Source organism: Mustela nivalis, assembly GCF_964662115.1.
Source record: "Mustela nivalis genome assembly, chromosome: 1".
Taxonomy (NCBI): Eukaryota; Metazoa; Chordata; class Mammalia; order Carnivora; family Mustelidae; genus Mustela; species Mustela nivalis.
In genome coordinates this window covers 68,122,725-68,145,853 of record NC_139020.1, presented here as the reverse complement: position 1 = coordinate 68,145,853, position 23,129 = coordinate 68,122,725, and the positions used below count along the sequence as shown (strand labels likewise).

Here is a 23,129-nt window from a genome sequence, read left to right as displayed (position 1 = left end):
AAAGTAAAACCATTAAAAGTAAAAGTAAGGGGCGCCTGGGTGGCTCAGTGGGTTAGGCCGCTGCCTTCGGCTCAGGTCATGATCTCAGGGTCCTGGGATCAAGTTCCGCATCGGGCTCTCTGCTCAGCAGGGAGCCTGCTTCCTCCTCTCTCTCTCTCTGCCTACTTGTGATCTCTCTCTGTCATATAAATAAATAAAATCTTAAAAAAAAAAAAAAGTAAAAGTAAAACATTAAAAGTTAATGTACAACATTAAAATATTAAAAGTAAAACCAGACAATAGATTTGTACAGCACTGATAAATGCTGTATTTCAGAGTCAGTGCCATAAAAAGTTATGTGACACATATATCCTAAAATAAGACGTATGAATATTTTCAACATTCTAGACATTAAGCAAAGCATCCTGACACAAGATGTGAAAGAAAATAAACCTATGGCAATTGCAATCAGAAATGTGCTTCTTCAAGAATGGTAGTTTCTGCTAGGAATATGCAATAGCGGGAGACAAGAAAGCCATGTTAGTCAACATCCAATTCATACTTCTCAAAGATACAGGAAATGGGAGTATCCCCTTGGATACTCCAGGACTCACCATGTACCATGGCACTAAGGTTGTAGCTTCCTTATAAAAGAGGCTTAAAAACTTTAGCAAAATTAAGGGTTATCGCTTCTCGGCCTTTTGGCTAAGATCAAGTGTAAAATTAAGGGTTATATTTGTCAAGAGAAAGGAGGGATCACTGGGAATCATATCCTGGTTCTGCCACCGAGTAACCTCTTAGTGCCTCAGTTTTCTCATCTGTAAAACTGTAGTATCCACTGTATTTTAAAGGTGCCAGGAAAATTCAGAGAGATAATTCATGCAGTTGTTTAGAACAGTGACTGCCACAGTAAGTACTTAGTATCTGTTGATACCTGGCCCTGCTCTAGAGATTTTGAGGGGTGACTATTTTATAATGTGGTGACTATAGACTCCTACACTTTAACAAGACCTGAACGGAGAAGCTGACTACAGAATAATATAGCTAAAAAGAATAGTTCAAATTCTATGAAATAGTAAAATATGGGGTAAAACTATACAGTGCTCTTATTTTCACCAAGAACAACAGCATCAAGAAAATACTTACTAATAAAAGCAACTCAATGATTACAATAATATAACCTGAATACTAGTATCTTAAGTAAAGTTCATCCAAAGCACTCTGAACAATGTTTGTTTGCTTGTCTGTTTTAACTGGCTTCCACGCTGGGGCTTGAATCCATTAACACCAAGATTAAGACCTGAGCTAAGATCAAGTCAGATGCTTACTCAACAGAGCCACCCAGGCACCCTCATTCAAAGCACTTTGAATCTTTATTTCATTCAGTACAAAATACAGATGAATTTCTATTTAATAAAGCCTAGTTTTTATAGGCAACTGAAATTATGTTAAATTTGACATTCTACATGAGTGGACCCTGAAGGCATTATGCTAAGTGAAATAAGTCAGACAGACAAAGATAAATATTATATGACCTCACTCATATGTGAAATGTAAAACAAAACAAAGCAAAAATTACCAAACTCATAGAAAAAGAGATCAGACTTGGGGTTACCAGAGGCAAAGAGTGGGAAGAGGAAAAACTGGAGGAAGGTGGTCAAAAGAATACAAACTTGCAGTTTTAAGATAATTAAGTACTAGAGATGTCATGTACAACAAGATGACTAGCTAACACCGCTGTATGGTATGTAGCAAAGGTGTTAAGAGAGTAGGTCCTATGAGTTCTCATCTCAAGGAGAAAATTTTTGTCCTTTTTCTCTCTTTTCTTTTTATTGTACCTAAATAAGAATGTGCATGTTAGCTGAACCTATTATAATAATCACTTCACAATATATGCAAATCAAACCATCACACTGTATGCCTTAACCTCACACAGTGAAATATGTCAATTATTTCTCAGTACAATTGTGGAGTAAAAAAAGTTTTACTCGGGCCTGAGAACCCAGTAATAAAGGCCTTACACTTTACAACACAGTAACATGATCATTAGCAAAGGGCAAATACTTACAGAAATAGTGAAAGGGGTGAGCTTTTTCTTATTAATGGCTCTTTCATCAATTGTATCTGGTTCAGATAAGTTGATCATTTTGCTACAGAGAAAATGGCAATAATTAAGCTTAAGACTCCCAGTTTAAGATAAATAATTTAAGCTAAATTATTTAAGACTTTTTAGTTTGTTTTTGCAAGTAGACAAAACAGTTATAACAATCCACCTCTTTAAAATATACTGTGATTCATGTCAGGGACTTACTTTTTAAAATCTTAGAAATATTCCGTAACCTAAAACAAATTCCGTTTTAGGTTACGGAATATTTCTCATTCCAATAGTAATCTTAGTGTTTCCTCATAATATTTTTAAACTGTCTTGCATTTTCTTTATGTGAGTCCTGTCTCTATTTAATGATCATCAACATTCAGCAGTCTGAAATGTAAAAAACAAACTCTCAAGAATCCACGTTCCATAAAGTAGCAGCAATAGTGTCAAAATTACTGTTGTTGCAGAAAGAGTCAGACACATGGGCTTTCTAAGATTTCAATACCACAAACATTTTAAGAGAAATTGTGGTAAAATTTATCTCCAAATTTTAGAACATATTTTATATTTTAAAATAGAGATAGGAAAATACCAATTCAATTTGTAATAGGAATTTACTCTGAAGATCAGAAAAAGAGATTAGAACTGTAGGTGGAAGTCAAGGTATATTTTACATGTTATTTAAAAACTAATATCCTGTACTTGTGAGTAGGTTGGAGCTTTTTTTTTTCTTTTTAAGTAAAAACACAGAAAAAAAGACTGAAAGAAACATGCCAGAACATTAATAATAGCCAATTATGGGTAATAAGAACAAAAATGTTCTTATTTGTAATTTTTCTAAATTTTTATTAAAAAAAAAAAAGACACCTCCTTTGTACAAAGAAGTATACTGGGACTATAGTAGACACCACAGAGAAAGACATGCCCCTAAAGAGTTTACAGGCTAATGAGCAGAAACATACTGCAAGGAGCCAAGGGTATGACAAGCCTGATTTTAAGCATTAATTTCATTTAAGCAAAATGAGATGTATCTTTCTCTTACATTTCCTCATGTTCCTGTCCCAGTCAATAATTCCTTATTGAAAGTGAAAAAAGAAACCCTGTGAACATTTTTAAATACATCAGAGGAATAACTCAAAACTGGCTTGATATCAATAAGGAAATAGAAAAGGCATGAGAAAACTAAGAGACTGCATTTGGAGAAAAATTTTGGAAAGCACCCTTACTTAATTTTCCGTGTAATATAAATTCTTCAATACCAATATAGCTACTCGTTCCCTGAGTTGTAGTTTTTACTGAATGCTCATCAATGGAAAGAGGAAGAACGTATTTCCCTTAACCTAATGTTCAACTCACCAAAGAAGGATACCATCTGCAAGTGATCTGAAAAGGCTGCCATCACTGGGATTCATGGGTAGGAGATGTTTACAGTCAGGGTCATCCGCCAGGGCTTTGTTGATCCAGTTAACAAAAGCTACTTTTTCTTCCTCTGAAAAGAGAAAATCTTCATCAGCAAACCAAATTTCACAAAATTAACCACACTACAGAGACATACTTTTTAACTTCTGTTCAAAGATAATAAATGGTTATTATTAAAGCTCTGCTAAAATAATACCAGGCTTAAGAGGGCATAAGGATTTAAGGAGAAAGGGGAATTTGTTCCATTTTTTCATCTGATGTTTTAGGAAACAGTATGGTACACAGCTTAAACAAGCACAGTAAGTATTTGATTTGATTCTAAAATCCTTACTAAAATATATTGCTTCTGAAAGCTAATCAATCAGAAGCCAACCATGAGTGGTCAGATCAGGCACACACACCAGGATTTAAAAATACAAGCATCAGGAGTGCCTGGGTGGCTCAGTGGGTTAAAGACTCTGCCTTCGGCTCAGGTCATGATCCCAGGGTGCTGGGATGGAGCTCCACATCGGGTTCTCTGTTCAGCGGGAAGCCCGCTTCTCTTCCCTTCTCTCTCTGCCTGCCTCTCTGCCTACTTGTGATCTCTGTCTGTTAAATAAATTTTTTTTAAATCTTTTTAAAAAATTAAAAAAAAAATACAAGCATCAGATTTCCACAGCAATAAATTCCACAACCCCCACCAAAATGTACGGAGTTGTGATTTGGGGCTTATAACAGAAATACTAATTTCAGTCAAGAGCTATCTGAATGAATGAACCACCTCCATTTCTGTGGAATTTCTACTACAAGAAGACTGATACAAATCTAGATACCAACTCTACTCTCAGCCACCTGCGTCCTCAACTTCTCAATACATGGTTTCTGGTGTGGGCACATTGATCTTTAGGCCGAAAAAGTTATTGAGCTAAGCAGTTGGGAAAATAGAAAGAAACTTGAAAGAAAAATGTTCCATGGCTTTATTATTACTCTGCAAATATAAAAATGATTTAACAACCCAAATCTTCAAAGAAAATAATTCCCATTTCTATCACAGAGTAGCATATAGTGAGCCAAACTGCCCCAATTCCTAGAATTAAGTAATTTTATAAGGGCATATTTGACAGGCACTCCCAAAATGTAAGCCATCACACAGACACACACACACACATATACAATATCAAAAAGACACATTTACTAATATTTATCTTTTGTACATATCATAATCTGCCTTTTTAACTTCTTGCTTCACCAAACATACCTACTCAGAGACTTAGAACCTAGGAATTTAAAGGTCACTAGAATATTGTACCTTACCATCAAGGACTTCTTAGTGTAATGATAAAAAAAAGATATACAAAGAAACCCAAAATAAGGGAAATAAACAGACCATAAGAGATATAGGCAGGGTTTTAGAGAATTTAAAGAACAGAAGAATCACTTCCAGTTGGGGGGTGGTCAAGAAAAGGCTTTATGGAGAAAGTACAATGTGTTTGATTGTTTTTTAAGATTTTATTTACTTATTTGAGAGAGAGGGGAGGAGCAGAAAGACAAGCAGACTCCCCACTGAGCAGGGAGCCCCAAGCAAGGCTGAATCCCAAGACCCTGAGATCATAACCTGAGCTAAAGGCAGACACTTAACCAACTGAGCCATCCAGCTGCCCTGAGAAGGTACAATCTGAATGACAGATTTTTTTTTTTTTTTGAAGACAGATTTTTAAGATGCGGAGAAAAAGGAAAGATGTTCCAGGTATAGGAACCAGGAATGAGAGAATACTTCACAACGGCTAAGATGGCCATAATAAACAAAAGGGACAATAACAAGTGTTGATGAGAATATAAAGAATTTGGACTTTCAAACATTGCTAGTGGGGATGCAAAATCGTGCAACCACTTTAAAAACAGTTTGGTCGTTTTTAAAAATATTAAACACAGAGTTACAAAAAGCCCTAGCAATTCTACTCCTAAGTATATACCTAAGATAAGTTAAAACCTATGTTCACACAAAAATGTATACCAAAGTGCTCATACAGCAGTATTAAGAATAGTCCAGACGACCCAAATGTCTATCAGCTGATGAAAGAATAAGCAAAATGTGATGCTATTCATAGAAGAAAATAGTGTATGGCAATAAAAAGAATGCAGTATAATATATATCACAAGAGGTAATGTTATGCCAGTGAGGGAGCCAGTCAAGTGAAAGGCCACTGCTCTATGATTTCATTTACAGGAAATTTCCACAAGAGGCAAAGTAGATCACTGGTTGCCAGAGGCTGCGGGAAGGGAGAAATTAGGAGGGTCTGCTAATGAGCATGGTGTTTCTCCTTAGCGTAATGAAAGTATTCCAAAATTAGATGGTGGTGATGACCATACAACTCTGTGAATATACTAAAAACCACTGAACTGCACATTTTCAAAGGGTGAATTTCATGGCATCTCAATTATATCTCAATAAAGCTGCTCTTTTTAAAAAGGTATTAAGTGGGGGCACCTGGGTGGCTCAGTGGGTTGAGCCTCTGCCTTCTGTTCAGGTCATGATCTTAAGGGTCCTGGGACTGAGCCCTGCATCAGGCTCTCTGCTCCGTGGGGAGCCCGCTTCTCCCTCTTTCTCTGCCTAACTCTCTGCTTACTTGTGATCTCTGCCAAATAAATAAATAAAATCTTAAAAAAAAAAAAAGCTATTAAATGTTCCATACCTCGTTCAAGATAATAGTTACATGGATAACAATTTACACATTTACATATTCATGTATTAAAAAGTCATCAAGCCACACACGTAAAAATAGTACACTTTATGTTCTTACTGTGTGCATCTTATACTCCAACAAATCAGTAAAAAAAGAAGAATCTATGGTGACAGATGTCAGAAAAGTGGTCCCCTCTGGGAAGAAATAGTTACCGTTCGAGGCATGAAGGAGCAATTGAGGGTGATGAAATATTTTCTCTTGATCTGGTGGCATCTACATAGATGTAGGTACAGGATGTTGACACATGTAAAAATTCCTTGAGCTGTCCAGTTAAGAATTATAACACTTTGCTAAATGCATATTATATCTCAATAAAAAGATTTAAAAATTGAAGAAGACGTTTCATATGAATGGGTAGGCAGAAATGGACTTAAGGAGTGAACCCCTTTCAAAAAATGAAGGTAGCAGTTATAGTTCACTGCCTTTACCACATTTCTGGAAAAGGGTAGAAAAAACTTAAAATGGGTGGGAGAAGTGTGAGTAAACTGTTACAGAAAAATCCAGCTGAAAGGAAGAGAATCAAGAGGATAATTAACAGATTCAGATCTCAGAGGAAAACGGAGAAAAGGTTACAGTTAAATCAATAATTTAAAAAGCACAGTTCAGGGATGTCATGATTCCAGGGTTCCTGGATTGAGTCCCCTCTCGAGCTCCCTGCTCAGTGGGGAGTCTGCTTCTCTCTCTCCCTTTGCCCCTCCCCCTGCTTATTCTCCCTCTCTCTCTCTCTAACAAATAAATAAAATCTTTTAAAATAAAATAAAAATCAAGTTCTACTTATTTTAATATAAGCAAAATGAACTTGACCAAAGCTTCTCAAACATCTTGACCACAAAAAGTAAAAAGTAAGCTTAACATGGTAAGACCTCTCATCTTAGGATTTCCCATTGGGCAACATTCCAATGATTCTATCAGATCTAGCAAATCAGATTCTGTGCTCTCTAGTCACCTAGTTGCTTGATAAAAGATGATTCAGGAATCTCAGCTCCTGGAAAATGTAAGGGAAATGTCCTAGAAATAAACCTCTCAACAAATTCCTAGGTTGGGTCTAAAAATATACCCAACTCACCAGTCAGGATGAAAAATCCATTCAGAGTTCATGAATGAACATATTCAATGCCGAAATATAAACAATTTCTATTTTGTTGTTTCTAATCTCCTTGTGTGCTGTGCCTGACACGTGGTAGGAAATCAGTGATTTCACTGATTCTATGATTTTTCATCCTGACACCTCTAAAATTGAGATGCATTTCAAATTTGATGGCACACTATAGTTTAGTCTGATTTTCCCTCAATGGTACATAAAACAACGGTATGAATTGCAAATGAATGGCATCTTAGATTTGATGAAATATCACACTTAGTGAATGAATCAGTGACTGAAAGGTCAAATTTAGATTGGCAGGTTACCTGCGTAAGAATGCTGTGTGCCCTCACTGGAAATGGATGAGGTTCCTCCAATAGCAGTAATTCCTTCTCTCTTATTAATTATTTTGCGGAATGTCCTGCTGATGTGTTTGCTTTTTAACTCTTGTATCAGCTGGAATGGAATATAAGTAAAATTGAACCTTGACCAATCATAACAAACCTTACAATGTGACAGATAATTATTTAGACTTCTTTATTTGGAATGATATCAAAAGAAATCCTAATCAGGTACTCTCACCCTTATTGGTTAGCTCTTGTGTCATTTTACCCAGCATACAAAATGTCCAAACATTTGCACTCCAAACACTAGAAGAAATTTCGTTATAATTAAGCTTAAATTAAATACACTGAAATTATTCTCCTGTGCTTGCCACAACATTTTGTCGTGCCTTTTGAAAACTAAAGAATAACTCACTACGTGACAAAGATTTTTAATGCTTTAATGAGGATTATTTTCCTGTCTGAGCATTGCAAATGTATATATGTTTTAAAATCAGTAAGTCAGATATTGTAGGAAATAAGAGAGGCTTGGAGAAATACCCTCTTTCAATCACTCTCATGATTGGCTAGACTGAATTTAATCAGTACTCCAAGCAGCAGCCAGAGTGCATTTTAAAAATTTTGAATCTGATCATGTGACTTCACACTCTCTTCTTCCTACATCACTGGCTTCCTATTGCTCTTATGATAAAAATGAAAATTCTGCAAGACCCCGCATGACCTGACCCCAACTTACTTCCCTAGCTGCATTCCATACACTTACCATCTCGCCCTATTCACACTCAGCATTTTCCAAGTGCTTGAGAAGATCTACCATCCCTAAAGCCACACAGAGCCTCTACAATAGGCTGTCACTTCCACTGGCCTCACACATCATTCAGTCCCCCCACTCAACCCCTTTGATCTGTTTAACATCTTTCTTCGGATCTCAGCTCAGTCTTCACAGCTCCCAGGACAAGTTCCCTGAGATCCCTGGGTTCTCCAGCCTCACCACCAAGTTCTATTTCCATATGACACATACAGTCATGGTTGTGGTGCTGGAAGAAGTGACAGCCCTTGCTCAGTGGGCAGGTGGCAAAGGCAATGTGGCCAAGTCATCCATCCCTCTTAGCCAGTGAGTCTGAAATACATGATATTCAATATTCGGTTCTACAACCTATTTTTCTTTTGTTGGTTGTGTCATGTTGTATTTTTCATCCTGTTCAGTTCCCTGAGCCTTGAGGTACTTTAATAATGAAACAATGCTATCATAGCTAGCACCAAAATTTACCTGGTGACATTTGCTGAAACTGAAGGTCTAACTTATCACAAGAAAATAATTAGTTTCTAGGAAGTATAGCTCCCATATCTTAGCTATGTCAGTCACCAAAAAATATTCCATTTCTCAAGACCAAGTACTGAGACATTAAAACATTCTGTACACAGATAGTCAATAAGCACTGAACTCAACTGTAGTTTTATTAGCACGTGAGCTATGACTGCCAAAGCCTGACTTCCAACAACTTGAGAATAATTTTTCCCTTTCTTTTATGAATTATTTGTGGACAGTTGTTACCATCACCATCATCATTATAAAGCAGTGCTTTTATCTGGTCTCCGCAGCCAGATTTAATGAAAGAGAGTGATGACATTATTAAAATTTTGCTCAAAGCAAAAAGATCAGTAACCAGGAAAGGAAGGGATTACTTACTGACACAAACTCTTGAAAATTGATTTTGCCATCTTTGTTGTTGTCAGCAACTGCTAGAATTTTCTCCACAATCTCGCGCACCTTGTATCCAGGCAGAGGAAGGCTCGCTTCCTTAAACAGGTCCTGAAGTTCATAGTCACTAACATATCCACTGTTGTCAATATCTGTAAAGATAAATTATGAGCTGTCAACTATCACTTGCACTCTTCATCAGAGGTGCACACCCCGCAGGCCTCGTGGGAGATTCACAGGCAGGTAGAAACTTTCCAGTTTGTTCCACAAGTTGCAGTCACCTTTTCTCTTGTATCTGAACTGTACAAGTAGTCTATGCACTTTATCAAAAATCTCATATTGAGATGGACTTTATCCACAGAGATTTAGAACTCCATGAGTATTTTAAGTACATGAGCATAAGTATAAGAGCATGAACGTTGCTCTGGCAGATGAAAAACTCAGGCTTAGCATATGACTAAATTTCAAAGAACTAAGCATTGACAAATCTCAGATACCTAGAAGAAACAGCAGCAATGGTCATGAGGGAACACCCACCCAAATTTTAACTTCTTCACAGAACTTATAAAATGGATCTGTAGGTCTCACATTCTGTATAAAATATGTGTATCATGTTTGTGTATTAAATACAATAAGGTATTTCTGCTATACATTTCTCTTGGTGGCAGTTCTGTTTCATTTGTCAATAATTCATTGCTTCTTCATTATGTATTTATGATACCATTATGTAGGCTGAATCATGTTTGATGTCAATTTGACATTAAGTATTCAAGAAATAATTTCACACCTGTATTTGGACTTTTGAAAATGGGTTTCCAGGCATTTTCATGTTATCACTGAGGTGCCCTTCCCAAGGTTTTCCCTGGAGATTAGATATCACTTCTTGACACAGAACAAAGGCAACACAAAATACTCCCAACCAGAGTTGGCAACAGAGCTCTGGATTGTTTGGTTAGTTGCCTGGATCCACCTTCTTATATAGGCTTTCTTGACTCATCTGCTAATAGTTGCTTTGTTTCCTCTATTTCATGTTTTCCTCTCCATAAAAGAGCCATCCTCACTATAACTCACTTAATAATAAAGACAGAAACTTTTCTTTTAAACTCTTGTACACAAGTTTTAGAATTAACAGTTTAGAACAATGGAAAGTTTCTCAACTAGAATCTACCAATAACTAAAATATTGCTATAACCTCAAAAGTCAGTCAGAAACCTTGATATTGCAATAATAATATTATTTTCTCTGAACTTAGAGCAAAATATCATTATTTAATATATCACAAGTTTAGGGGCGCCTGGGTGGCTCAGTGGGTTAAGCCGCTGCTTTCGGCTCAGGTCATGATCTCAGGGTCCTGGGATCAAGTCCCGCATCGGGCTCTCTGCTCGGCAGGGAGCCTGCTTCCCTCTCTTTCTCTCTCTGCCTGCCTCTCCATCTACTTGTGATTTCTCTCTGTCAAATAAATAAATAAAATCTTTAAGAAAAAAAAAATATATATATATATCACAAGTTTAGAACTGTTTCCTATAATTCTGAAATAGGCAAATAAACTACCTGGCTTACTTCTTTACCAGTACTATGGCAAAGAGTATTTAAAAATAAATATGATTAAATAAATAAATAAATAAACTAAACAAGATTGAGGGGCATCTGGATGGCTCAGTTGGTTAAGTGTCCAAATCTTGATTTTGGCTCAGGTCATGATCTCTGGGTCATGAGACTGAGTCCTGCATCTGGCTCCTTGCTGGGCATGGAACTCGCCTAAGATTTTCTCTCTCCCTCTTCCTGCTCATCTCCCCCACCCTCACAGGCAAGATTGAGGAAAAGTTGTTTACTTACTAACTGCCATGCTATACTAACAAGAATACTTAGGAGCTAGAGCTCTGAAGATGAGTAAGTCTGTGTGCTTAAATCCCAGCTCCATCCCTATGGCCTCTGTGGTTTGGGTATGATGTGACAAAAAAATAATAAATACCATTTAATAAGCACATATTCTGTGCCACGTGATTTGTTAAGAACTTATCTCACAAAATCCTATAACAACCTTGAGGTAGCTAATAATATAATTCTTATTTTAAAGATGAGGAAATCAAGGCTTAGGTTAAATTATCATAAAGATTAGAGTTTAAAAAGAAACAAGACTTTCTTATAATTCAACAAAAATAAATAACTTGATTAAAAAGTGGGCAGAAGAAATAGACACTGAATAGGAATGAAGAGACATTTTCCCAAAGAAGTTATACAAATGTTCAATACACATATGAAAAGATGCTCAACATCACAAAACATTAGGGAAATGTAAATTAAAACCACAATGAGATACTGCTTCACACTTTTGATGGCTATTACAAAAAAAAGTTTTTTTAAACAGAAAATAATAAGTGTTGACAAGGATTTGAAGAAATCGAAACCCTTATGCACTACTGACGGGACTGTAAGATGTGACGCCACCACAGAAAACAGCATGATGGTTCCTCGAAAGATTAAACTTATAATTACCATATTATTCAGCAATACCACTTCTATATACACAAAATAACTGAAAGGAGAAATGTGAACAGATATTTGTATACTCAAGTTCATAGCAACATTATTCACAATAGCAAAAAGGTAGAAACAACTCAGGTGTCCTTCGTCAGATGAATAGATCAACCAAATGTGATGTAGACATAAAACAGAATGTTGTACAAGATGAGGAGTTGGTATTTAATGGGTTTGGGAAGATAAAGTTCTAGAGATAGTGGTATGGTTGCATAATAACATGAATATATGTAATGTCACTGAACTGTATACTTAAAAGTTACTAAAACAGTAAGTTTTGTTATGCTATTTTACCAAAATGTATAAAGAAAAAAAAGAAGACAAATATTTTAATCTGTCATCTCACTTTTGAGACCCAAAAAATATCCCATGTAGTAAGGTTGGATGGGCACGATACTGAGTTAATAAGTAGCAATTTATCTTGCCAATAAAAAGCTAGTACATATTGTGCTAGTGTCAGCACTGCCCTCACATAGAGCAAATTATCTGGCTGTCAGATTTGTTCCATCAGTGAATTATTTATTCAAAATATCATTAAATAAATATTGCAGGATTATATGTCCATGAGTCATAAGGAGTAAAGCTAAACAAAGAAAACAGATTACTCATTCATCCATATTTCACTAAGACTTAGGTAGCACCTCTGTTCAAGCTACCAAACTGCACTATAAAATAACAGCAGTAGCAAACTAGGAGAGACATTTCTATTACTTCCTCTGTTTGAATGCTCAAAATGAGCAGACCAGTCCAAAAATTGCCTTTTGTCTTGAAAAGATTCTGGGCACTGCATACAATACTCTATAAAATTTATTAATAACCTTCTAGAAATCGTATTATATTCATGCCATGCTCTACTGACAAATATACCGTCTTCAAAATAAAGAAAAGATCAGAATTAAGGCATTCACTGTGAGCCTAATTCAGCCACCATGTAGACTGTGTGTGGAAGGTTTGAGTTACTCTGGAGATGACTGTGCAGAGAAAAGTAGAAGAGCCCAGGGATTTGTACAACTCACTTTACTTAACAGCAATGATTTGTAAGTTAAGTTATAAGGTCTTAACAGCTTTACTTTGGGGGGGCGGTGGTTAAGAGCTTTCTTTTTAAAGCTGAAATTGTTCTCTTTTTATTGGTCTCTAAAATTCATTCTGTACTGCATTTCATCTACATGAATTTTAGTAGTTATTCACTAAGTTTGTGAGAAATCTAGGCACGAGACCAACTGTGATCATTATATACCCTCTCTGGTCTACCATCTGACTGTTTCTCATGGATTGCTCTTCTGTACCAGAGAAGGAGCCTACTGTGGGAGGGGCAGTGGTGTCACAGTTCCAATGTCCTTTCACTGTGCTCACCTTTCATTTGCATGCTTTTGCAGACTAGAGCAAAAGACAATATTTATATCCCTGTTTGCCACCGGTTTCCTAGGAACCAAGTGCAGAAGAATTGTAATCCAACAGAGTATGAGGGAATATTTTGGGAAGAAAAATACAAAGCCGTCAGATGATAATGTCATAAAGACAAAACACTGAATGGCTTTAAAAAGTGAAAGAAGAAAAACCAGGATATGCAGCCTTTAAAAACAACCCAAAGGTTTTTTTAAAATTATGTGTGAGGAAGAACGAAATTAGGACATATGACCTTTAAAAGCAATATTCAGATTTTAAAATATTCTGCATGAAGTAAGAAAGTGTCATTGGTAGTGACAAACACATGCATGAAGACCAGAGTTCAGTTTATAAACAAGGAAGTGTTTCTATATTTTCTCTCTGTAATGAGGATATCATGTTAGGCATATTCAGTTACGCTGTCATTCATTAACCTGGATTACCTTAGGCCAGGAAATTATCAAAGAATTCAAAGTCCAGTTCTCCTAGAAATTTAAGCCAGTCTTAGTTTGTCTTTCAGAAAGAAAGAATGAATCCAGTAAAACCTGGATAGGAAAAAAGGAGGGGGGAATAAAGCTAGGGGCAAATGAGTGGTAGTAAAACCAACAAAAGGTATTGTTCCATTCCTGGAAGTCTGATATCAAGCAGAATAGCAATGTCATAAGTAGTTTTTCTCAAGCATACCTATTTTATTAAATGCTTCTTGTAGCTCTTCCAGTTCCTCCCGTGAAATGACGGTGGTATTGTTTTCCATCTCTGGAGAAAATACTACCTTCGGGTCCTTATATCTAGAAAAAGTAATGTTATAAAAAGAACATTAGCCCTTTGGAAAATTTTATCTGGGATACAGAGTACATAGGCAGTACACTGTCTAGAAAAAAACACCTGAGAGGTCTGGCTGACAAGGAACAAAAAGGAACAGAACTCCGGGAACACCGTTTCCCAGAATAGGTAGGCCAGACAATAAAAGAGTTAGTACGGGGAAGAAACACCTGTCATTTACACCTTGTGCTTATACAGGGCATAGATGCTCAATAGCCTGTACAATTTTCATTTATATTTTGCCCCACTATTTCAGTAAAATAAACATTTCAGGTTTGAGAGAAGTATAGCATTTATAAATGTAAAGAAAGTGGTCAGAAAGTAAAATTTTAAGACATGACTGAAGTCCACATAAAGAAGAAAGTAAGCATGTAATTTCTGAAATATAATTTATTCATTAAAATTTTTCACTGATCATTTAAAGGTCATCAAGATCATATTGTGTGAAGCCCTTGAAGAGTATTATGGCTCATGTGTCATTTGTGATCTATATATCATCTTGCTTAGGAATTTTTGGTGTTCTTTCAAAATGACAGATTTCTGAATCTTACAGTTATTCTGGGGCCTGTTTTAATTAAATCTTTGGGTTTGAAAAAACATACTACTGCCCACTATCTAATTGTACTCTGTTTTTAAAAAAAATCTTAAGAGCTCAAGTAACAGAGCTGATGAAGGGGTAAAGGGAATTCATCTTACTCCCCAGATGCAGTTTCTTACATCTTAAATAATAAAATAATAAAATTTTATTGACTTCTCACTTTTAGAATGTTTCACTATAGTTAAAACTATTTATAGGCATACTTATTTTGTGCTGAAAGAAATGAAACACATCATTTAGAAATTTTAAGCGTAATTCCCTAGTCTGCAAAATGCTAATTCTGTCACAGCTGGCTTTGAATCTGTGGTTTTGGTCATCCTGCATATCCTTTCCCATATGCAAAATGGTTTCTATCCCTTGCCTCAAGTTTTATAAATAGTGATCCAAGGGGCACCTGGGTAGTGGTTCAGTTGCTTAAGTAACTGCCTTAGGTTCAGATCATGATCCCAGGATCTCACTCTCACTTTTGCTCTCAAATAAGTCAGTAAAATCTTTAAAACAAAACAAAAAACCCACAGTGATCCAACCTTCCCAACTGCACTCCACAGAAAGGCTTGCAAATTAAGAGTCCTTCTGTTTAACTCACATTTGAAAGGATAAATATACCTGGGGTTCTATTCTTTTTGCTCATGATTATTTGAATTTATGTGATTTGTTAATTACATAAACTCTTGTTATTTTCCCACAATTAGACAAAACTAGCACTTAAACTTATTGGGAAACCAATTACCCATACAATATGTTTCTTATTTTTAAAAGCTTTATTTTTATAAGTAATAAAGTTGCTTCAAGTCCTTTGGTATTTAAATGAGAGAAATAGAAAAATATAGAGCTATCTTCAAGATACACTCCTAAGTGCTTGTTTCATCAGCACTGAAATTGGAACAATTCAGAGAAAATTAGCATGGCTACTGTGCAAGGAAGTTTTTTCAACAAAAATTCATGAAGTGTCCTGTATTTTTTTTTTTAAAGAAAGTTATACCTTTTTTTTTTTTTTAAGATTCCATTTATTTACTTGACACAGAGAGAAAGAGAGAACAAGAAGAGGGAGCAGCAGAGACAGAGGGAGCAGCAGAAACAGAGGGAGAAGCAGACTTCCAGCTGAGCAGGGAACCCAATGTGGGACTGGATCCAATGACACTAGGATCATAACCTTAGCTAAAGGCAGACACTTAACGGACTGGGCCACCCATGTGCCCCAATATATACTTTTCTTTTTAAAGATTTTTTTTATTTGACAGAGAGAAAGATCACAAGTAGGCAGAGAGGCAGGCAGAGAGAGAGGAAGGGAAGCAGGCTCCCTACTGAGCAGGGAGCCTGATTTGGGGCTGGATCCCAGGACCCTGAGATCATGACCTGAGCTGCAGGCAGAGGCTTAACCCACTGAGCCATCCAGGCGCCCCCAATATATACATTTTAAAAGAAATCTGCCTCTGTAAAATTTATAAAGTTTTGGAGGAAAGAATTCTAGCTAAGTCAACTCATATTTATGAAGCATATAACTTGGCAGTCCTGAAACACTGTAGAGTGAAGTTATGAGAATTTACTTTGCAATTTTAGGAAACTATCACTTAACCAGTGATTCCCCCAATGGGGCAGGTTATGTTGAATTCTGTAAATAGATATACCTTCCCATAGATTTTGATGTGTACCATGTATTTCTTCAGTAATTCCAACACTGCTTTCCTCCTCTGCTTTTCCTTTTTTAGCCCATATAATTTTAAAAACTTTCTTTCACCAACTAAAGCCTTTTTTTATCCTCTCTCCTAATCCTCGAGCGTATCCTAACACAACCAAATATATATTTAGAAACTTAAGGGAGTATATTCTAAGGACGAACTCAATTTAGATAAAATTTAATCCAATCTTTTATCCTCCCTCGAATTTCTAACCTCCCTGAAACTTTAAAAGCTTTAGCAGGATTAGTCTAAGCAGCCATTTCCAATTTATAGGATCTAGAACAGTTTCAGAGAAAAGGCATTAGGAACAACCCTGAGACCAATAAGATTCTGATGCCTTTCAATCAACCGTAAATCTTCCAAATGTGAGGGACCAAAGCTATTTACACGGGCACCTTTGGGCTTCCCAGCTATTCTGTTTTCTTTCCTCCCATTGTGGTCCTATCCCCGATCACCTGATATTCTAGAGTTCTTGAGGTAGCTGCTGACCCAGCTGAGGCAGCTGGCCCCCTACTCTATCTTCCAAAATTCCCTTCTTCCCTTACTTCCCTTTCTCTAGTAATACAAAATATAAAGGCAAATATTTACTGAGGGCTCTCAATGGGCCTGCAATTCTGCTACCATCCTCACACACAAGCTTACTATGCTGATGGAACCAGCATCCTCTCTTAAATGTAAATTAAAGGGTTGCAGAGATTACTTACCTAAGGAAGGCTGACAAAAGAAGAGATTCAAAATCAAATCTGTTTCTAGTGCCTCCAAGCTCTTAAATTCTACATGTAAATTAACATCCCTATTCTCTCACTGCAAGCATCACAGATAGTTTTAAAAAAGAGATTGATAATTTAAGTCATGCTTAAGTATGAGTAATTGCTAAATCCTTACACTGCTCATCAAATTTGTATTTTAAGGGCATACTTACTTTTTTTTTTTTTAAGATTTATCTATTTACTTGAGAAGGAGAGAGTGTGCATGTGCGTGCAGAGGGAGAGGGGTAGAGAAAGAGTCTTAAACAGACTCCATGCTGAGCACAGAGCCTGACAGAGGCCTTGATCTCACATTCATGAGATTACAACCTGAGCCAAAACCAAGAGTCCCTCCCTTAACCAACTGCACCACCCAGGTGCCCCTAGAGCAAATTTTTATTTTAAAGCAAATGCCTGTTTTCTTTAGAATAATGGGTGAATACATGATTATTTAATCAATAGAGTATATATCATTAAATAAATCAACCACATCTGTTTCTTAAGAACACAGTCATTGCAAAAAGCAAAGTACTAGAGGATACATAGAGTGTATGTCACAATTATTATAAATTATAAAAACCCAAAATACTGAATTTGTTGTGTATGTTGCCAAATATAGGTGGTAAAACTTAAAAATATATGGGAATGACACACTAACTCAGAATATTGGTTGTCCTATGGAGATGGAGGCAAGGGACACAGCTGGAGGCTGAAGGTCAATTTATTACATTTTTTAAAAGAAATTTAAAGCAATTATGACAAAATTTTTAACCTATGTTCAACCTGAGCATTAAGTATATGAATATTGGTTAAATTGTTCCTGTACTTTTCAGTATTTTTGTTTTAAATATTTCATAATATAATTGTTTAACTTTTAAACTCAGTAAAAAATGGTATGTAAATAAAATAATAAAGATAGCACAAGAATATATTTGAACAGGAAAAAATTTCCCAAAGCCCCTCAGGACATGGGGAAAAATTTTTTTTAAGTACTTCATTACCAAACAATCAAATAGTTAATATTATTGTGGCAGAATAATTCATTGAAATATCAAATTGTGTTTATTTTCCACCTCCCCTGCCTTCCCAGTCCCACTCCTCAACTAAGGCAATAACTACCTCTTGTCTTAGGATGCTGGCAGCACAGAAAGCAAAACCAGCCTGGGATCTGTGGTTCCTTGAGTCTGTGGGTCGAAGTACAAACTTCCTTAGGATTTACTTAGGCTGGGTGTGCTTCGAGTGGGGCAGCGGGAGGAGGACATCTCTGAGAAGCCACTAGATGAGGAAGAGAGAGAGAGAGAGAGAGAGAAATTACCCTGGTGGGGAAGGACAAAAATCTGTGGATGCCATCAAGGAAGACTGTGACCACAGGGGTGGCCAAGATAGGGACAGACAAGGTGCAGCAGAATCTCTGTGGAAGAGACACACAGAATAAGCAATGGGCGTTTCCCAGGTGGACACTGAGGACTAATGACCAAGGACAGAAAAGCTTCCTCCAAGCCTTTGCTCTGTTGAAGACCTCAGACAACAGAGCCTAAGGGAAAGATTCCAGGGACCTGAGAAAAACCTGACTGCACAGGCAGGATGAGGCATCACAGTCAAAATAAATTTGCTTTAAAGAACATAGATAAGGGGCACGTGGGTGGCTCAGTGGGTTAAAGCCTCTTGCCTTCAGCTCCAGTCATAATCCCAGGGTCCTGGGATCAAGCCCCACATTGGGCTCTCTGCTCAGCGGGGAGCCTGCTTCCCTTCCTCTCTCTCTCTCTCTCTCTCTGCCTGCCTCTCTGCTTACCAGTGCTGTCAAACAAATACATAAAAACTTAAAAAAAAAAAAAAAAAAGACTGCCTTGGATCAAAGGTCAGAGCACTGCAGTATCTCTGGGAGTATGTAACTCTATGGTATCCCGTATCCTCCTCCCCTTCTTCAACTGTTCTCTTAAAGCACAACCCTCCTCTTTTCCTATTATGTGCTACTCTCAGTTCCCCATTACAAGTTTAAAGATCACAAGGAAACTGGAATAAATCACTATGGGGAAAAACAAATAGCTAAGATATAGGAATTAATTAAAGGGTTTTCTTTTTAGTTAAAAGGAATCCTAGAGAATACTTTCATTTTTCTGTATTTTCAGCAATCTCTTTCTTCAACCACATTTCCTAACAGGGGGAGCATCATTCATTTTCCAAAAAGCAAACAGATTCATATTCCATATCAACCTGTTACTTTATCAAATTTTATCTAGTTAACTGGAATGCCTTTAATATATATGAACCAGGAGACAACTGACTTTGTTAAATATCAGACTCCTACTCTACATGCCAGACTGACCCCTCTTCGGACAAAGCAAGCTATTAAACACAGGTACGATAAAACTCAGATTTCTCCTGAGCATCCTTCTGCAAAGTAAAGTCAGAGGGTAGTATGATCCCCACCAGAATACCAATGTAAAAGCATGTGGTGAGTCAACAAGTACTCTGAATTCAGAAATGGGTTCAGACCAAAAAAAAAAAAAAAAAAAAAGATTATATAGAAGGATTTCAAAAGAATAACTTTTTCAAGGAAAGACACTTATTGAAATGGAAGCTGTGAGCACCACAACTGACCCTCACTACTCAGTGTATGGGATTTGGTCACCCAAGCACAGAGGTTCAAATGTTACTTGATTTGTGCAACTGAATGAATGGATGTGAAGGGTTAGAGTTAGCTCACTGAATGCTTAATCAGCATGCAGGAAAAAAACCTGGTCTTTTCTCACAAGGCCTTACTCCAGACTTCTCTGCATTGATCCTGACTAACCCAAACAGTGCCAACTCTGTTCGGAAACCCCAGCATACAAAGCTGTGGTAAGTGCAAAAGTGATGAGGGATGGCCTAGGCAGAGGAGGACCATGGGTAAAGTTTGCCTCACACTCTGCTCTGCTCCACCCAGATGGGTGACTAGTGTATCCACCATGCCTTTCAAGGGAACCTGGAAACATTCTGTGTTTCTCTAGAAACACTCCCATCAAATTAGCTCATTCTAAGAGGCAAAAGAAAACATTTTGTCTCCCTCTCTCACTGTTTCGCTTTCAAATAAATAAATAAAATATTTTTTTAAAAAGAAGGGGGGGTACCTGGGTAGTACAGTCAGTTGAGCATCTGCCTTCAGCTCAGATTGTGATCCCAGGGTCGTGGGATGGAGCCCCGCATCAGGGTCCCTGCTTAGCAGGGAGCCTGCTTCTCTACTCCCTTTGCCTGTGTTCCCTCTCTCACTGTCTCTCTCTGTCAAATAAATAAATAAAATCTTTTAAAAAAGAAAGAAAGAGGGGCGCCTGGGTGGCTCAGTGGGTTAAGCTGCTGCCTTCGGCTCAGGCCATGATCTCAGGGTCCTGGGATCGAGTCCCGCATCCGGCTCTCTGCACAGCAGGGAGCCTGCTTCCCTCTCTCTCTCTCTCTGGCTGCCTCTCCGTCTACTTGTGATTTCTCTCTGTCAAATTAATAAATAAAATCTTTAAAAAAAAAAAGAAAGAAAGAAAGAAAACATTTTGTCTCTTAACGTGTCAAAACCCAACCAGAGTTAGCACCACTCACCACATCCCCGATGCCAGTGAGGGATATTTCCAAGTGACGGCTCCTCTGAGAGAAGAGGAGCCAGCAGGTCAGGAGACCATTAATCACAGATTCCTAGCTAAGGTAACTGGATCTGCCCATTATCCCAGGATCTTTTCCTTCTCACTTATTATTTATATCCCATCTACTCTCCCACTCTCCCACCCCCCACTTTAGGACCACTCTGGCTCTCTCAGAAAATTCAACAACCAACATACCATCAACACACACAACATCTTTCTATGTTATATACCGAATTGCTATCCTATAGTTTTATAACATTATCAATACTTCAAGTATCATTTCCTGAACATGTTCTGTTTTCTTTTCCAGTAATTATTTCCCTTCTTCTGATAACAGCACCGATTTTAGTTTTGGGGTTCCACTCATTCCATATAATCCATGCATAGCATTTGAGTGAACCTCTAGTTCCAAGCCAATCAGCAAATCATACTCTCTAGCCAAAGGGATTTGGTTTAGCAACAGGCATATAAGCCAGCTGGAGCCAGTGAGACATAAGAAAGCTTTTGTGGAACTTTCTGAAATGAGAGTCTACAAACTCCCCTGGATCAGTTTTTCATGAAGAAGTAGAGACCAGAGCAGCTGCGCACATCTTGCCTCCAGGAGGGGAGGACCTAGGGACTAAGAATGAAGCCAAAACCAACACAGCAGAAAGCAGAGCCAGTGAATGAAAAGAAAACATGACCCGGCAGGGCTGAATGCAAAATCCCGCTGTGCTAAAAACCCTGATGATTTTAGTTACTTGAAACACATTTTTTTAAAGCCAGTTAAACTGGATTTCTGTTGCTTGCAACAGAGTCCAAACTGATATATAGACATAGTTTACAAAAAGAAAATAAAAGGGGAGGCCAATTCCTCAAATGATAGAAAATATTTGAACTTTCTGATTTGGGAAAGAAATTTAATCATATTTTCTAAGTTTACATCTAAATATGTATTATTTTGTCATCATTTTTTTTTAGGTTTTTGGGGGGGCAGAGAGGGAGAGAAAATCTTAAGCAGGCTCCATACCCAGCACGGAACTCAACGCAGGGCTCAATCTCACGATTCTGAGATCATGACCTGAGCTGAAATCTAGAGTTGGATGCTTAACCGACTGAACCACCCAGGCCCCATTTTTAGTTTTGGGGGGTTTTTAAAAAGATTTTATTTATTTATTTATTTATTTATTTGAGAGAGAGAGAGAGATCCCAAATAGGCAGAGAGACAGGAGGAGAGAGAGGGGGAAGCAGGCTCCCCACTGAGCAGAGAGCCCGATGCGGGGCTTGATCCCAGGATCCTGAGATCATGACCTCAGCCGAAGGCAGAGGCTTAACCCACTGAGCCACCCAGGCGCCCCTAGGTTTGCTTTTTTTTTTTTTTTTTTTATCTGAGTATGGTTGGCACACAGTGTTACATTAGTTTCCGATGTACTATATCATGACTCAACATCTCTATATTTTATGCCATGCTCACCATAAGTGTAGCTACCATCTGTCACCATACAGTGCTTAACAATATCATTGATTTTTGTCCTAATTTGTATTTTACCACCACCACCACACCTAATCCCAGAAATTCAGTGCATCAGTGAAGTATAGAAGTCCATTTATGGTTGCTCCCACAGCGCTGAAAACTATATTCCTAGCCTAAAGTCCTTTGGACTTATGGCTTCTTTGTTCCTTTTTTCCCTTCTCTATATCCAGAAAGATCCTTACCATTTCTCCTAACTCGTTTCTTGTTAAAGATGACAAACTGAGTAGTAATAAATTATGAGGAATGGCAGGTCTTTCTGTTATGAAGGACGGCAGGTAATCAATTTATTTGATTATAATTTATAATCTAGCTGCAATAACAAATACTCAAAGGCAACAAATCATTACAATCAGGAAATTACTAATGCATTGCACATAGGAAAAAAAAGAAAGAGAGAAATGTACCTAATACATGACAGTAAAAATAACAGACACCCAAGATGTTTGTAGCTTCACCCAGTAGCTCACAAAACAGGGCTCCCCAAGTATCAAAGTTCCTATAAGTCTGTTCAATTTTCAAAGGGGTGCTTGACCTACCATGGGACCTACTGCTGCGTGGAACAACACTGTGCTTCCAAGTACAAAGGGAATAAGAAAGATGTATGGCAGACAGGAATTCAGGAATGAATGAGGCTTAAAAACAAACAAACAAACAAACAAACAAAAACTCCCTATCTAGTCTTTTTTAAAAATATTTATTTAGTTATTTTTAAGTAATCTTTACATGCAGTATGGGCTCAAACACATGAGATCAAGAGTCTCGTGCTTTTCCGACTGCACCAGCCAGGCACCCCTGATCTAGTCTTTAATAGCATTTTTATACATGATTAGATATCCAATGTAGTTTTGGCTTCTCAAAGAAATTGACCTGAAATAGACTTTAAGTAGGAATATTAG

The 23,129-nt window shown here is 37.3% G+C and overlaps 1 protein-coding gene across 5 annotated transcripts in view; it reads right to left on the bottom strand.

Annotated features, from left to right (window-relative positions):
- PLS1 (plastin 1) overlaps positions 1–23,129 on the bottom strand; it is a 117,135-nt gene that overhangs the window by 40,276 nt on the left and 53,730 nt on the right. For 2 of the 5 annotated variants that reach the window (XM_082713104.1, XM_082713105.1), the window contains exons 2-7: positions 18,232–18,387; positions 13,952–14,055; positions 9,332–9,495; positions 7,624–7,753; positions 3,431–3,563; positions 2,048–2,129 (exon numbers count right to left, since the gene is read on the bottom strand). In XM_082713104.1, coding sequence (XP_082569230.1) covers positions 2,048–2,129; positions 3,431–3,563; positions 7,624–7,753; positions 9,332–9,495; positions 13,952–14,021 — 579 coding nt within the window. In that variant the 5' untranslated portion in view covers positions 14,022–14,055; positions 18,232–18,387. Of the gene's footprint in view, positions 1–2,047; positions 2,130–3,430; positions 3,564–7,623; positions 7,754–9,331; positions 9,496–13,951; positions 14,056–18,231; positions 18,388–20,222; positions 20,371–23,129 lie in introns of those variants that run through there. The other 3 variants (XM_082713103.1, XM_082713106.1, XM_082713107.1) reach the window with 2 other exon arrangements.